The sequence below is a fragment of the Pteropus alecto genome, unplaced genomic scaffold (genome assembly GCF_000325575.1).
Source record: "Pteropus alecto unplaced genomic scaffold, ASM32557v1 scaffold25, whole genome shotgun sequence".
NCBI lineage: Eukaryota > Metazoa > Chordata > Mammalia > Chiroptera > Pteropodidae > Pteropus > Pteropus alecto.
In genome coordinates, this window is record NW_006441955.1 from 4,229,611 (window position 1) to 4,247,547 (window position 17,937).

The 17,937-nt window shown below is 34.3% G+C and overlaps 1 protein-coding gene and 1 pseudogene across 2 annotated transcripts in view; both read right to left on the reverse strand.

Annotated features, from left to right (window-relative positions):
- The window catches only part of EPS15 (epidermal growth factor receptor pathway substrate 15), a 111,753-nt gene that overhangs the window by 19,161 nt on the left and 74,655 nt on the right, over window positions 1-17,937 (reverse strand). For both annotated transcript variants that reach the window (XM_006919182.3, XM_006919183.3), the window contains exons 14-20: window positions 11,597-11,758; window positions 11,017-11,214; window positions 6,219-6,422; window positions 4,261-4,377; window positions 3,944-4,034; window positions 1,807-1,842; window positions 420-556 (exon numbers count right to left, since the gene is read on the reverse strand). In XM_006919182.3, coding sequence (XP_006919244.1) covers window positions 420-556; window positions 1,807-1,842; window positions 3,944-4,034; window positions 4,261-4,377; window positions 6,219-6,422; window positions 11,017-11,214; window positions 11,597-11,758 — 945 coding nt within the window. The remainder of the gene's footprint in view (window positions 1-419; window positions 557-1,806; window positions 1,843-3,943; window positions 4,035-4,260; window positions 4,378-6,218; window positions 6,423-11,016; window positions 11,215-11,596; window positions 11,759-17,937) is intronic.
- On the reverse strand, window positions 1,098-1,213 carry LOC112486032 (annotated as a pseudogene).

Here is a 17,937-nt window from a genome sequence, read left to right on the forward strand (position 1 = left end):
TAACATTCCAGATGTGTCTATAAAATAAGTGATTTTATTTTTCTAAAACATCGATGCTTTTCCTTTTAAACTGATTTTCATTATTTCAATAATGCATACCAAACATTTCTGAAAAGCTTTACTTAAAATTGGTGTATGGATTTCTAGTTCTTTATTTTTAATATCCCCGGTGAAATAATACTTGGTCCTTTGAAAGGTGGATTTGATTTTTGGATGACATAAATTATTCTGGTTAATACCAGTAGGTGATCAAGCTGTGAAAACCCACTCTGAATCAAAAACTAGATGGGTTGAATGAAACTAAAAATTTCATATGGCCTACTGGAAATAATATAAAAGGATTCTTTCATCACTGTATACTTCAAGAAACTCCCTTAGAACACCTGTTATCCATCTAAGTTTTAAACCCTCCTACTTACTGATGTATTACTGCTATTGCTGGCTGCACTGAAAGGGTCAGTACTTGAAGTGGCAAAAGGATCAGTAGAAGATTGCTTGAAGAAACAGTCAGATGCAAATGGGTCTGAACCTTTGAAAGGATCACCTCCAAACGGATCTAAAGAAATACAGCACAAATATGAGAGACTAAAAAATATTACACTGAGTTTCCTGTCACCTGAAGGCATGACAATTGCCATAATAAAAGACATTTTGAACCTACAGAAGCTAAGTTAGGTACTTTATATTATGACTAATGATCATGAAGTAAAGACAGTTCTATCTAGTTAAACAGTTTTAATTAACATTCTTTCCTACTTGTTCATTATTCACCCAAAGCATATCAATAATTCCAACACTTACTATACAAACGTTTCCTGTGTGCTAGGCTTAAATAATTTCTCTAAACTGGTGATTCTAATTTTGGGGGTGGGGTGAGGAGGGGATCACAGATTTCTTTCTGGTTTCGATGAGTTTTTAACCTAATAAACTTATTTTTAAAAATAAGCATATAATTTCAAGGGATTCCATTTTAAGACCTTTATTCTATGCTATTGTAACTAAAGAAACAACAAAGATTTCTAAATGTATTTCTCTCTGCGCTCAAGTATAATAGCCATAGTTTTGTTTTTTGTTTTTTAATTTATTATTATTATTTATGCCTACAGCACCTGATCTTTCTAGGTGGTCTCCCATCCAAGTACTAACCAGGCCCAATCCTGCTTAGCTTCCGAGATCAGACATCGGACTTGTTCAGGGTGGCATGGCTGTTAACCATGGACCATGACTCCACTGGGGTGCAAACCCAGGACCTTCTGTGAGCAAAGCAGACATGCTAACTGCTATACTATGGAACCACGTCCATAGCCAATAGTTTGGAAGAGGTTTAGAAAGCATAACTAACCAGTACACAATTTGCTTTATTCTAATGCAAAAATCCCAGAAAAAAATATCTTAAAAAGCCCGACATTTAGTTATCCTTTAAGGTGTTTCCTGTTCCTGCACTCATTGGATTAGGCTATAATCTTACAGAAACAAAAGTTCTAAACCCTGTAGTAGTGTAGCTCATTATACCCATCTAATCCTAGCCAAAAAGGAGAAATCAGTGTAAATATTATTAAAAGCACAAACATTGTTTAAAAAGTGAAGCTAACAGTTAATTAAGCAAATTCACAAGAATCTACCACTTTCTCTCTGAAAATGTAAGGCACATACAACAACTTAGTGGGGCCTTAGATCAGTTTTAAAACTAAATAAAAAGTCCATTTCCTATAATACCCAACTGAGAGTTCTCATTCTTAAATACAATATAAGTTTATAATTAAACAAAATCGAATTTAAGCTAAGATGGACCTCAATAATACTGACCAATTTTCCCAAAAGGATCATCCTTGAAAGGATCACCTGTGATAAAATAAATAAGCAGAAATCAAAATAACAATATTCACTGTTGTGGCACCATTATTTAACTTTAAAACAATAGCAAAATTTCTTAAAGCAAAATTTGTTTTGTTAACTCCACCTCAAAGCAGATTAAACAATGAATGCCACCCACCTTTAGGAAATATTTAAAAAAATAAAGAGGAAAGGCAAAACATCAACACACCTCATAAAAGAGGCAAATTTGAATTAAAGCCAACTCTACTTCTTGATCACAAGTTGAAGTTACAGATAGAGGGGGAAAAGACAGTCCTGACATCAAGAATTTTACTAATAAAATCTCTGCTCTTCATAGTAGTACAGGAATGGGTATCACCCATCACCATCTCAGAAACAAAGACAGTGAGCTTAACTGAAGTAAAAATTCTTATAGAATTGAAGAGTCCATAAATAAATAAATCCTTACATTCATGGTCATTTGGTTTTTGACAAGAGTGCCAAGACAATTCAATGGGGAAAGAATAGTCTTTTCAACAAATGGTGCTGAAACAACTGGTAACTACATGCAAAAGAATAAAGCTAGACCCTTATCTTACACCATATGTTGAAATTAACTCAAAATGGATGAAAGCTCTAAATTTAACAACTAAAACTTATAAAGCTCTTAGAAAACGTAAATCTTCATGACTCTGAATCTTAGATACGACATCAAAAGCATAAGTGACAAAAGAAAAAAAAAAGATGAATTGGACTTCATCAAAATAAAGAAAAGACAACACAGAATACAAGAAAATACTTGCAAATCATATATAAGTGACTTGTATTCAGAATACGTAAAGAATTCTTACAAGTCAACAACAAAAAGACAAACAACCCAATTAACAAACGGACAAATGATTTGAATAAACATTTCTCCAAAGAAGATATACAAATGGCCAATAAGCACTTAGAAAGATGCTCAACAACATTAGTCTTTAGGGAAATAAAAAATCAAATCCACAATGAGATACCACTTCACACCCACTAGGATAGCTTATTACCAAAAGGATAGGTAAGAAGAAGTATATAAATGTTTACAGCAGCATTACTCGTAATAGCCAAGAAAGTGGAAACCACCCAAATGTCCATAAACCAATAAGTAAATAAAATGTGGTATGTCCATCCAATGTTACTCGTCAAAAAAAGAAAAAGGAATGAAGTACTGAAACATACTGTAACATTGAGTAAACGTTGAAAATATTATGCTAAATGAAAGAAGCCAGAAATAAAAGAACACATATTGTGTAATCACATAAACATGCAAATCTATACAGACGGAAAGTAGATTAGTGGTTGTCTATAGCTAGGGCTAGGGAATGGGAACTGACTTCTAATGGTTATGGGATTGCTTTATAGGGTGATAAAAAAAAAAGTTCCAAAATCATATCTTGGCAATAATTATAAACTCTGTAAATACACTAAAACCATTTAACTGTGTATTTAAAGGTTCAATTTATGTATCTTTTAACATTTTATAGAGCTCAATAAAGATTGTTTTTTTGAGTTCTAATATCTAGGCTCATTTCTGCAATCACTCTAAGCAAATTATTTTATATGCCTCAGTTTTCCATCTTTAAAACTGATATAAACTGACCTGTCTTTTCACAATGTGATTCTGGAAATATTAAAATGCAAAAAGAGCTCTGACACAGTGGTATTTAGCACAGTTTATACTGATATCAGACATTTTAATTTAATAAACTTAAGTTTCTTTAATAAGATTGTAGGCACTCGAAGGGCAGGGAATCAGGCTACTTAACTACTATTGCTTCCAGTTTTAAAGCATGGTGTTGGCGCTTTTAGTAAATAATTGCTGGTTAAGAGTGCCTGACTCTCTTTCTTTTGGTCCTTATTCTGAAGAAGAAACATACTCTTTATCAAGGGCTCCAAAGAAATCATCGAAGGCTCAGTCTCAGAATTTAGTTTCCTGAAGAGAACGAATACTAAAATTTGAGCATATAAAACCCTAACTCTCTATTTTTGCTGTAACAACTAGGCCCTGAAAACTGAAGCCCTAATTTTTATACAGTTTATCTATTAAAAAGTCTTTCTGGTAAATCTATAATATAAAAATAAGAGTACTTACTGCCAACAAAAGGATCAGACTGGAAAAAATCCAAGTTTGTATCTGTAACTGGATCTGTCACTGAACTTGATTCTACAGTAAATGGATCATCCTAAAAATAATTTTTAATAAGAAAATTTTTTTAGGAACCAAAGTTTTAAAAGGTAACATTTAAAAATAAAATATGCTTTGAAAAATCAACTGATGGTAATATAGCAAATATTTCTGTGGTCATAAAGTTCACTTAACATATTTTTCCCTTTCCTTAGCCTAAAATAATATATAACCCATTTTGGGAAACCAGTGATAAGAACATTTACAGATAAAATTATTTTTACCTCTTTTGAATGTCTGTCACTATTAAATTCAGGACAACCTTTTTCATTAACAGCTGCAGTCACCACTTCATTTTCATCAGTCACACCAGAAGGCAGTATCTCAGGACTACTTCTCGCCTACAAAATATTAATGCTACATGAACTAAAGATGTATTTTCTACTTGGCAGAGGAAACTGAAATCAAAAATAACCAAAAGTTACTAGAAATTAAAAAAAGACAAGCAGAACATATTCGCTGAAAGGCATCTCCTATAATCTTCCTTGGGAAAATGCTATCGCCAAGCATCGAAGTCCTGATAACTTTAGGTCTTTCTTAACCACTTCCCTTTGGTCATCCTTCAGCTAGCCTCAAAGTTGTACTGAGTCTACTTTCTACCTCTTTCTCAAACTCTTCCCTTCTTCTCCATCCTCTCTGTCACTGTCATCCACTTAAGTATCGTTATTTCTAGTCCGATTACTGTAGTAACCTTCTAACTGCCTTCCTGCCTGTAATATGTGCCTTATAGCAGTCAAAGTAGTAGTTCTAAGCTGTGAATCTGATCTTGACCCTTTTGGATAAAAATCCCTCAATGGCTTCCCATTGTATTCTGGATTTATATCAGTAAATTAATAAGGTTTAAGAAGTGGCAGGGGCAATCTCCATTTCCTACCACTCTATGTCTTTGAAGGATAATCTAGTAATTTTACCTTCTGTACTTAAAATAATATTCTATAATGAGTTCAAGACTGTACTGTCTAAATAAAATCAAATCTGTTAATTTTACATCCTTAATGTCTCTCAAATTTGTATTCTTCTACTCATCCATCCTGTTACTGCTTAAGTTTGGACTAAAACGACTCTCACACAGACCATTCCAACAGTTTCTTAACATATCTCTATGTGTCTAGTCCCACCTTCTAATCTATCTTCCACATTTTCTAAAAGATAAATTTAATCCTGTCACTTCTTGCTTGAAATTCTTCAATGGCTACTCACAGTAATATGATAAATTCCCCAATGCTTCCAGATGAATGCACATTTCTTACTCTCTGGCCCCTTCTGACCTAAAAGTGGTCAATTTTATCTAAGTACACATCACAATCAACCAGGGAATTTGTTTTAAATATATATGTACCTAGCTCCATCCTAGAAATTCTAGTTCAACAAGTTTGGAGTAGGGCTCGGGCATCTATATTTTGATGAAGTACCAGAGGTAATGCAGGTGCCCACTGGGAGAGAGCCTCGTGCCCTACCAATACTCTCTGTACCTTCGTGAGATATCTTCCGAAAACTTCTCACAACCCTGTGCAGCGTGTTTTCTCGCATCCCATACCGACGCTAATACTGTTTTCTCTGCCAGGAATGCACCACCATCTTTGCTTAACCCCTTCTCACTGTGTAGGTCACTTGTACAGCTTTAAAAACCCTCTAAAATCTTCTCTGAGCCCTCTTGAGGCTGTCCTACCTGAATATCCCATGCTTCCTTTGTCATAGCCCTCTTACACAGTGTTACACTACTAGACTGTATGCTGTGTGAAGGTAGGGTTCTTTTGTTTTTTGTCTCTGTAGCTCTCGCATGTAACTTAGTAGCACTCTTGTGCCTTGTTGGTGCTCTCTAAATAACTGGTAAATAAATATCCTTAACACTGTGAAATAAAGAATTCCTTTTAGCTTTGGGTGAGAGTATATAAAAACTTGTTTGAAAAAGTTACTATCTATAGAACTACTGCTTTGAAAACATGCTCTATAACAAATATATTGGTTAAAATTACATTTTTACACTAGTTAAAACTGTTAGAATTGTTGGATCAGTACCCACTCTCTGCCTCTGGGAGAAAAAAAAAACAAACAAACCTCAATTGTCCTCAGATGAGGCAGGCCACATTATTTCTATCAGGTATGATGTCAACAAAACTTTGATCTAAACCAAGTTTTTTTCTGTAGTTAATTATGAAGATTATGGAACTATTAGACTCACTGGAGACTCCTGGTGTATGGGCTCAGACTCTAGGTTGCTCTGGCCTTCAGCATGCTCATTCAGGTTGGCTGTTTCACTGCTGCTGGTGCTCAGGCTGCAATAATCTGTAGCGCCATTTACAAGAATGCTGTGTGGGCTACTGCACCAATTTAATTGAGTATTATGGTTTTCCAGCTCTTTCATTTCCATCAGTTTCATCTGCATCTGTCAACACAAAGCAGAAGTATAAAATAATTTATTATTAGAAAGACAAGCAACTATATCACTATATCCCTGGACTTGGTCAAGGATAAATTTGCTTCCATAAGGAGAATACTCTGGGAATGAAGCACGACTTAAAGATTTCAGTAATCTATCCTAGTAACTTCTCCTCTTCAAATTCCAAAACATAGACTTGCTTTTGTACATCTTTTGAAAGCTCCAAGAATTATGATTTGAATATCTGCATTCTGGTGGTTGTTTAGGGTATAATAAGAAAAAAAGGGTCAGGGTATTGGGGAAAAGATAGCAAAGTGACAGAGCAAGAGAAGATTTTGTAGTGAAGCTTTAGAAGAGATAAAGGAAGTTGAAGGAGAGGATACAGGCTTTGGAGCCATCCATACTCCTACCATGCTCCTACTAGGAAAGAGAAGAGCGAAGACCAAGGTAAAATGAGCTCTGGCATTTTATTAATGGGCTCTAGGAAGAAGTCTCTAAATCTAAGCTATGCAAACTTGCAAAATAAAGGCACTCAGAGTTTTTTTGATCCCAATATCCAAGTGTCTTTATTCTCTTAGGACAATAGTAGGACACAGAGAATAGAATTCGATAAATTTTTATATGTAAAAAAATGTTGGGGATCAGAGGCAGGAAAAAATAGTTAGTTATCCTAACATCTATAATAAAAATATTTACAAATATCTCAAAAAAATTGAGACGGTAGAATCAAAAAATGTTTCTAATGAAAAGGAATATTCCCATTTTTCATAAACTATATATTTTAAATATTTTTATTTGTTAGCATGCTGTGCTTTTTATTTTTAGCAAACATAAAAATTACCTACTGACATTTCATAAATTAAGGCTATTTACCGACTGTTATTTTTCCTCATAAGGTTTTTTTTTCTTAAGACCTTAAGGCTGAGCCCTATTTAATTATTTTTCAGTTATAGTTGACATACAATAATATCCTAGTTTCAGGTGTATAACTTAGTGATTAGACATTTATATAACTTATGAAATGATTACCCCAATAAGTCTAGTACCCATCTCTCCCTAAGGTTTTTAAGTTGCTCAGTTTGGAATCTACAGTTTATCACAGATCTTTCAGGGTCGTAACCTAAGGAGAGAAGACTATTGGATTAGGAGACAGATATAAATCTAGCTCTGTCATCTTTTGGTTCGGTGATCTTAGAATAACCTCTCCAACCCTCTATTCTTTAATCCAAAAGATAGTAACAATAACTTGTTATACAAAGCAAAAGATGTATATGAAAGAGCTCTGTAAAATGTAAAGGACTATGTAAACGATGGACACCATGTGTAAAAGTGCCTAGCAAGCTCCATTTCCCACTCCTAAAGCAATGATGTTTTCCTCTGTTCCTTTTCCACTAATTTACCCCATTTTAAAAAAGTTAAAGACCTTGAGCTCTTTGAGGGTAGAGACTACAACTTTTGTTATCTCTAACATCTAGCACAATGATGCACACTATAAGTGCTTAATATCTGTTCAGTTAATGAACACAAGCATTGTGCTTATAAACAGTTGACATCAAAAAGCAAATAAATCTATCAAACTGCATTGTAGTTAGAATTTAAACTAACAATCCAAAAATACTACACATTTGTAACATACAGCATATACCTTGTATACTCCTAGTGCTATAGTACAGTGGCTTACAAACGTTTTACTTTAATTCATAGAAATAGACTTTACATACTAACTCAGTAAATATATATATGCATATATCTGGATATAACTCTCTGTGTATATATGTATACATAATCACACATAAAATATAGAAATATACTCAATTATATAATTTATATATGATTTTATAACACACACACATACACATACACTGGTGAAACACATTTCATGAAGTAATACTTATCCTTACTACATGTAATGCATTCTGATGTTTCCTAGTCTCTATTTCATTTTTAAAATTTTTTTTATCATGACCATTGAGTAAATTTCAATACCTATTACAACTTTGCAGTCAAAAATTTAAAACCTTGACACTAAAATAATACCCATCATATAGGGGAAGCAGTAAGTGGAACACTTGCCTATCGATTCTATTTAGGACAGTTTATTCCTCACGGTTATTTCTGAAACAATCAGAATCTTGAACAAAACTAGGCAATCTTGTGTCTGGCTCTCTCACGTACCTGTTACTAAGCCTGTGTTCTTCTTCAGTCTCTGCATAAACTTAGACGATATAAAAAAATCGGTCATGCAACTAACACAAGCTCTCTGGAAATTGTGCAAAGGAAGTGCAATAAACTATCAGAACACCTTCAAAATACTTGGATAAAATAGTATGTATTGTATAAGTACAAACATATAGATTTAAGGTCAGAGCCTACAAATACTAGGTAAGAAGAAAATGCAGCATGTTAGAAAATTTTATTTCAGTTATTCCTCTTTCCAGAAAAGCTATAGTTTAAGCTTTAGAGAGCAATGAAAGTCTCAGACAGGTTTATAACCAGATTTTCATTTTTATAGACCAAAGGGAATATACTGCCCTCTGCGGGAAAGACACACAAGCCACTGAGTCAAATGTAAGAAAGTGGCATGTTTATTCTTAAGGTTTGGAAGTCAGATTCAAGGACATAATTCCTCCACAGATACGAAATACATCTGGCACACTTGGTGGTACAGTTTACTGAGGCTATTTTCCCTGCTCACAAACAGTTTTATTTTCCCAATGATAATTTATAAAACCCAGAAGGCTTTCTACTTTTTTTATTTATGCTCTTTCATTTGAAAGAAATCTACTTTCGAAAAAGTCAAAGAAAATAAAATGAAAAAACAAGCTAGAGATTGGGAGAAATTATTTGCAAATCAAATATCTAACAAAGAACTTATATCCAGAATATATTTTTAAAAACTTGTAATTTAATAATAAGACAAACAACCTAATTTTTAAAATGGTTAAGATTTAAATAGACATTTCGCCCAAGGAGCCATGTGAATAGCTAATAAAGCGCATTAGAAAAGATGCTCAATATCACTAGTCATCAGGAAAATACAAATTAAAAAAACACTATGAGATACCACATTATGCCTACTAGAATGATTATAATAAAAAAGATAGATAATAAAGTGTTGGTACAAATGTGGAGAAACTGAAACCCTCATATATTGCTGGTAGGAATGTAAAATGGTACAGCTACTTTGGAAAACAGTTTGGCAATTTAAAGTTAAGGAAGAGTTAAACATAACTTGATAATATAACCTATTCCATACCCAAGAGAAATGAAAACATATATTACACAAAGAATTGTATGCCAATGTTCACAGCAACATTATTCATAATAGCCAAAAAGTTGAAAGAATTCAAATGTCCGTTAACTGGTGAATGGATAAACAAAATACCTTATGAACATTCAATGGAATATAACGTTCATACATGTACAACATGGATAAACCTCAAAAAAATTATGGTTTCAGTTTGTTCAAATTCAAAATAAAAGGAATGGGTTATGTCCAAAAAAATAATAAATGGAGCCAGTTTAAAATGGAGCTGGGAGCTGCCATGCCAGAGAAGTTGCCTTGGCAAGTCTTATGCTTCAAACCTTTGGAATGTTAAAACAGGGCAAAATCACCTGTGGACTGGGCTTAGGGCAACACTGTGTCCCAAAGAACTGTTTGCAAAGATAACAAGAAAGCAGTTATTTTAACTACTGGACAGAAAATTAAAAACACTGTTTAGAATTAATATCACTATGTTATGTTATCTGCACCAATAGAAATGCCTTCCTTCTATTGATGTAATTGTTCCCCTTCCCTTTCTCATAAATACTCATCGCCTTTGTCTCTTAATTGGAATACTATTTGGGCTTCGGCCTGAATAGCTATTCTTATTGATGTCCAATAAATGCTTTTCTTTTGGTCTGTCACTTTGAAAGGCCCTTTTATTTTTAACTCAACAGCTACATTGCTCTCTACATTCCTGTCTAACCATCCTGCTATCATTCTATAAAATATTGTCCAGTTATGAAGGCCTAGAAATAACAAAGCGAAGTATCTATCTATACACTGGACCTACCACAGCATGGCATATGCATCTATATAAAAAAACAATTTTCTAGTTTAAAAAAATAAAGGTTGCCAAATAAGCGAAACTGATTTCAAAATGAGAATCACAAAAGAGAGATACTGGGTTATTATTTATAGAAATAAGCAACACTTAGTTGGTATTTATGTATCAAACACTATGTTAAAAGGTCTCAAAGGTTTTGCCTCCTTTAATCCTCACAGCAGCTCTAGGGGTATTGTTAATTCTCCAATTTTAAAAGTGAGGAATCTGATATTAAAGTGATTCAGGTAGTAAGTGGCAAAACCAGCTCTTAAATCTAAATCGCCCAACTACAAAGCCCACACTCTTAACTATGACTCCAGTGATTATCATCGGTTGTATTAGATGTATGATAGTTTAATTTATGACAGGTGACAAGAAACCAGTTTGCATAAAATGACTGAAAAAGGAATAAAAAAAACTAGGCAGAGAGAGAAGTTGAGAAAGTATTATTTACTAAAAGGACGTGACGGCCCATTTGAGTGTTATTTCTCACTGGTGCAAAGACTTACTGAACTGATTTCCTGCTGTGAATCGTGCAGGTGCTGCTGAAGAGGACCCAGCTGAGCCTTCCCTGACTCCACACTCTCCTCTAGTTCTGCTGTCTCTTGCTGTAGGCGACTCAGCTCTTCCCTAGCTTTGGCCAGCTCTTCCTCATAAGTGGAGATCTGTGATTCTTGACTAGTTAATTCAGCTTTCAAGGATGAGATCTATAAAATGGAGGTGAATGAGAAGAAAGGGGGATTAAAAAAAGAAATGTCATTAAAATGTTCCATAATGCAGTATGTTTATTTGTCTAGTTTACTATTTTCATGTTTTTTGATGTAAGGTTTTAATAGAACAGAGCAATTAGGGAAAAAAATGGAGAGTTGTAGACATGAGTACCATATTTTCAACTAAAATTTAGAAAAATAGTATATTAAGTACCCTATTTTCCCTAAAGAGGGCCTATAATTTCTGAATGAACCATGTTCCATTTCCTTCATGTGCCCAAACTATTGATTAGAGTGCCACCTAAGAACAACAAGAAGCAGAGCATGTTTCCATTTTAAGCCAGGTTTAGATCCGCAGCAGTAAATGGCCAGACTTTACCAGCTGGGCCTCCTCAGCGCATCTCTTTCTGACTTCCTTGAGTTGCTCCTCCAGCTGGGCTTTCTGCTCGTCCAGTCCATCAAGGAGTTCTTGTACTTGCTGTTTCTGAGCCTGTAGCTTTTGCAGATTAGTATTCTCCCTTTGAACTTCATCTTGAAGATCCTGAAATATAAGAAAATTAACATATTTATTCTCTTTGGAGGCAGAGTTGAAGGTTAACAATTTCTAAGAGCCTATCTTAAGGGAAAATACCATCTTGTCTTATTAAGGATATTGTGTTGGTGGACTGGAGGACTCGTGACTTTAAATACAATCTTTACCTGAGGACCCTCTTCCTTGGACTCCAGATTTCGATGTCCAAATTGCTTACTCACATCTGTGTAGCATGTCTGATGGGCTTCTCTAACGTATCAAAAACAGAACTGGCATTTCCCCCACAAATCTGCCTTATCCTCAATCCTCTCCCTTTCAGTTTCTCTGGCCAAAAAATACAACATCTACTTTGACTCTTTTTCTCCTATCTCATCTCCAATCTGTCAGCAAATATTGTTGCTTCTTCCTTCAAAATATATTTAAAAACTGACCACTTTTTTCTTCAACCTCGGTCCAAGTCACTTATATCTCTCCCGGACTGCTGCCTTCTAACTGGTTTCCCTGCTTCCATTCATGCTACCCTTCAGTTTATTTTCAGAACGACAGCCATGTTAAAAATCCACGTCACTTCTCTACTCAAAACTCTACATTGCCTCCCTATATCCCTCACTATGAAAACCGAAGTCCCACCTTCATTTCCTACAGCTCCCTTCCTTGCTCGCTCCCTTTCAGGCATACCGACCTCATTGTTTTTCCTCAAACATGCCAGATGTGTTCTCTTCTCAGGATCTTTCACTGATTATCCTTTCTTTCTAGAAAGTTCTTCTCCCAGGTATCCATATGGCTCAACCTCTCATCTCTTTCAACTCTTTGCTCAACTGTTTCCTTCTCAGTGAGGAGTTCCCCAGCACCACCACCACCACGTCCCTCCCCACTCCTAATTCTCCTTCATACATAGTTTATAATTTCATTTACTTTCTGTAACAGCTTTATTGAGATAACTCACATACCATACAATTCACCCACTTAAAGTATATAATTCAAATAGTAAATTTACAGAGTTGTATAACCATCACCACTACAGCAATATTGGGACATTTTTATCACCCCACAAAAAAACCCCATACACATTAGCAAGTCACTCCCTATTTTCTCCCAGTCACCACCAATGGAATCGTACAGCATGTGGGTTTTTTGGTGACTGTCTTTTTTGTGGCTTAGCATGTGCTGAAAGTTCATCTGTTTTGGCATAAAATAGTTATTTTAAACAATTTTATTAAGGTATTATTTACACACCATGAGATCTGGCTACTTTAAGTATACAATTCATAAGTTCTAGTAAATCTATACAATTGTGCAACCATCACCATAATCCAATTTTAGAACACCTGCATCACCTAAAAAGTTCCCTCATACTTCTTTTCAGTCAATCCTCACTCCCATTTCAAGACCCAGGCAACCAATGATCTGCTTTCTATTGCTATAGTTTTGCGTTTTGTAGAAACCTAACATAAATGGAATCATGTGATATGTAGTTTATTGTACCTGGTTTTTTACACCTAGTATATTTTTGAGATTCACCTGTGTTGTTGCATGTATAAGTAGTTTGTCCCTTTTATGGCTGAGTAGTATTACACTGTATGAATATACATTTAATGGACATTTAGATCGTTCCCAGTTTTTGGCTAAGGTGAATAATACAGCATATAATTTATCTTGTTTATGGTTTTTATCCTTCCAGGGATGTTTGTTGAGTTTTTAGTCACTGCTGTATTCCCAGTTCTCAGAATGCAACAGAGGTACTCCATGAATATTTAGTGAATGATGAATGACATCATAAAGATGTCAGTTCCCTCCTAATGAATCTATATGGATCAAAGGAACAGAAAAGAAAATTTAGACCCAAATCTAGGCATATACAGAAAAAAAAATGATATCAAGACATGACATTAAGACTGATTAGAAGAAAAGAGAACTAGTCATAAATGGTACTGGGCATACCCATATAGTAAAAAAAAAAAAAAAAGTCTCAATCACACCAAACAGAAAAATAAATTCCAGGTATATTATAGACTTAAATGTGAAAGACATGCTTTAAGATGTATAGAGGAAATAGAAATCTCAGTGTAGGAAAGACTTTCTTTAAACAAACCAAAAAATTAAACCATTTTGAAAATGCTGAACTTGTTTACTCTTCTGTGTGCCAGACCTCATGCTTAATGATAAAGACTACAGAGATTTTCAAAATGCACAATGGGAAATTTCTGTACCTTCTGCTTAATTTTGCTGTGAATCTAAAATTTTCCAAAACATAAAGTCAATTTAAAAAAATACAAAAGAGACCTTGAGAGACAGAAGACACTGCTGTCATCATTACCACCATGAAACCCAGCAGCCAAGATAAATTTATATATATACACACACACATATATATACATATATATTAAAAAATGCTTTTATTCTGAAAGCAAACCAAAGTTGTAAAGAAAATATCTTAGTTAAATTGGTTTATTTCTCCGCATCATTAAAATTCCTCATCTGAACCACAGAAAAGTAGTCATTTGAATGACTACTTTGCCAATTCTCCCAAGAAGGGCACATCACTAGTACCACTGTAGATGCATAAGAAAGAGGTTAATTCATTATATATAAATGATTCCATGAAGAATTAGAAATTACTTCTCTCCAGGAACCATAGGTGAGAAAGAAGAGAGGATTGATAACTCTAAGGCATGTGTTGGCAAGAGGTGAGCAGAGATCTCAAAGAGGGTGAAGGAAAATTGTAAACACAAATTTTTGAAATAACCATCTTTTTAATAACATACTATTCAAAGGTCCCCAAAATTATTCATTAGAATCTAAGAATAGAAGAAAAACTTAATTACAATAAGGTCTCTTAATTTATTGCATGTTATACAAAATAGCATGACATCATCTTCATAATAACAAACATTTTCAATAGTGCTTACACTGTGCTAGGTACAGTTCCAGGCTGTTTCCATTTATTAACTCATTTATAAGGTAGGTATAATTATTATTCGCATTTTACAAATGAGAAAACTGAGGCACAGATGGACATGTAACTTGTTCAAAGTTATAAGTTAGCAAGCCATGGATTCAAACTAGGTTCTGACTCTAGAGCCTGAGCTCTTAATCGCTATGCTATACACTGTCTGTAGACTGTCTCACACATGTGTGCCACTATTTTTCAAATACAGGCATACTTTGGAGATATTGCAGGTTCAACTCCAGACCACCGCAATAAAGTGAGTTAGACTAATTTTTTGGTTTCCCAGTGCATATAAAAGTTATACTGTAGTCTATTAAGTGTGTAATAGCGTTGTCTTTAAAAACGATATACATACCTTAATTTAAAAATACTTTACTGTTAAAAAATGCTAACCATCATCTGAGCCTGTTGGAAAAATGGCGCCAATAGGCTTGCTCATCACAGGGCTGCTACAAACTTTCGATTTGTAAAAAATGCACTATCTTTGAAGCATGAAAAAAGGAGGTATGCCTGCATATGTAGATGCTTCTGTAATTAAATAAAACATTCAAAAATGCTTTTTAAAACTAGTTTTATCTTATATTTTCTCAACCAACTGATTAAATCTAAAAGTATAACTATCATGCTGCTTTCTTCAAAAATGTCTTTAAAAAGGCCGACACATGAATGATTTTGAAAGACTCTTCTAGTGCCAACATTCTAGTCTATGTGATTATAGATTCATAATGGTGAGCTCCACTAGTAATTTTTTTTTAACAGTAAGGCATATATATATTTACACTGTGTGTTCGCATCCCACAATTAGATTTCTTTCTGTCACTACATACTTGACCCCCTTTACCCCTTCTACCTCCCCCACCCCCTATCCTCTGGTACCCACTAGTCTATAGTTCATGTCCATGAGTCTCTGTTTGTCCTGTTCATTTGTTGCTTTTAGGTTTATATCCCACATGTAAGTGATATGTGATTTTCAACCTTTCCTGTCTGGCTTATTTCGCTTAGCGTGATTACCTCAAGGTCCATCCATGTTGTCACAAATGGCAGTATTTCATCTCTTCTTATGGCTGAGTAATATTCCATTGTATATACGTACCACAGCTTCTTTATCTAATCATCTATCGTAAGACACTTTGGTTGCTTCCATGTCCTAGCCACTATGAATAATGCTGCTATGAACATCAGTGTGCAAAAATCTTTTCGGATATGGGTTTTCAAGTCTATCATTAATTTACCAGCACTGCCTAAATTTTTTTCATGCCTAAATTTTTAGTCTTACTTACACTGTTAGCTGACCCATATCCAAATACAGAGATATAGCTTTAGACATGCACTTGGCATTGCTCACTTTCACTGTCCATCCCTTGATTCATAATTGCTTTTTCTGCCTTTGTTTCTTTCTATTCTAAATGTCCTTTCTTTAAAAATAACTAATCGCAAAGGAAAGCTCTTCAATCACTCTGTTTCAAAAATATATGATGGTTTCCTATCTGGAGACTAAAGTAATATGGCTACAAGACACACCAGAACCTTCCAATCTGAGTGCCAAGTTATCCTTCTTCTACTATCTTCTCTTCCTCACATTCACTTGAGCCCCATCCTCAAAAGATTCTCTTCTTTCACCAACAGACAATATACTTCAGTGTCTCTGTGCCTTTTCTAAGCCATTTCCTCTGCCTTGAATGCCTTCCCCATCACTGCTACCTGGAAACTATTCATTCTTAGGGCCCGGCCACATATAATCTCCTCTTCTCCACCGTGAGCTTGTTTCACTGTGCTCTTAATAGAAGTTTGTACCTCACCTCTATTATCATACTTACTATATCATAAACTGCTGAAGGACAGAGCTAATGCCTCACCTTTCTTTGAGATGCTACAATCTAGCACAATGCCTAGCACATTCCAAATGATTAATTAAGTGTTGACTAATAACTAGGACAAGGGTTCTAGTATCTGGGAGAAATTATTGGGAAATGTGCCTGAGGGTGACAGAAAAAAAAAACTTTATGTTCTTTTAACATGGTGTGAAAAACTTCACTCTCTATTTATATAGCTAAATATTCATACTAGCCTCAAACTGACCTATGATAAAATGTTTTTTTGCTAAATTAAAATAATACCTAAATTTCTATACTGATTCACTATTTTTATAGCGTTTAACCAAAACTGATCTGACATTTTAAATTCCCATTATATGAAAATAACCTTTACTGCTTTAGCATGTCACTCACTGTAGCATATAGCTTTTTGTGTTTTTAAGCTTATGTATTTGTTTTTTACATTATATTATGTGCTATTCGTACTCTTCAGGAAGGCAGAATAACTGCTTCATTTTAACACAGCAGCTTGAATAACTGCAGCTGTTTAAAATATGCTTATAATTCAACTATAAAATATTTTTAAAGGGCTGCCACCTGCAGATATAAAGTAATTTTATTTTGCGGGGGGAAGACAATTCATTGTAAATACCTTATATACTATTCTGGATATATTAAGCTATATGAAATTAGTGTATAGTTAATATATAATAATACGCTGGCCTAAAAAGCAGTTTTTAAGAACCCTGGGGGAAAATTTTTCCCTGTCCTTTTAATTAAAAATGTTCAGAAGTGGGAATAGGAAAAGTATGTTACCTATCTCCATTCTCAAATATTATAATTTCCCATCCTCTCTCAAATCCCGAAGAAAAACCTTGGACTTCACATCCCTAATAATTTGTAGTCTTTATAATTAGATGTAATTTTGATGTCTCTACTTTTATTGTAAATGTAATAAATATAAAATTTACCTTAAAAGGGTCACATGATATAAGAAAATTTCTAAGACATAATGCTAATTTTTAGAAGCTAAATACAAAGGCATATATGGTAGATCACCAATAAATATAAAGCAATTTATGTATATCCATAGAAAATATAGCAAAATGTTAATGGTTCTCTCTAGAATGTGAAATTGTGGAGTTTAAAAAATATTTTTCTATATTTTATAGGATTACTAGAGACCCACATTACTTTTGTAATAGAAAATGTCAAGCAATGTCAAAAAATGACAATTTCCACATCGATATATTAGTATCCAGAAATACATGGCTATTTTATTTTGGTACAGATTTGCTTACCCTGAGACTAAGTGAAGGCAACAAATGCATATCTACGCCCCTGCCGTCCCTTCCCCCTTTAACTAGGGCAGTGGCAGGAACTCCTAGCAAACAGTATCTTCCACTAAACTAGGATAATTTTCT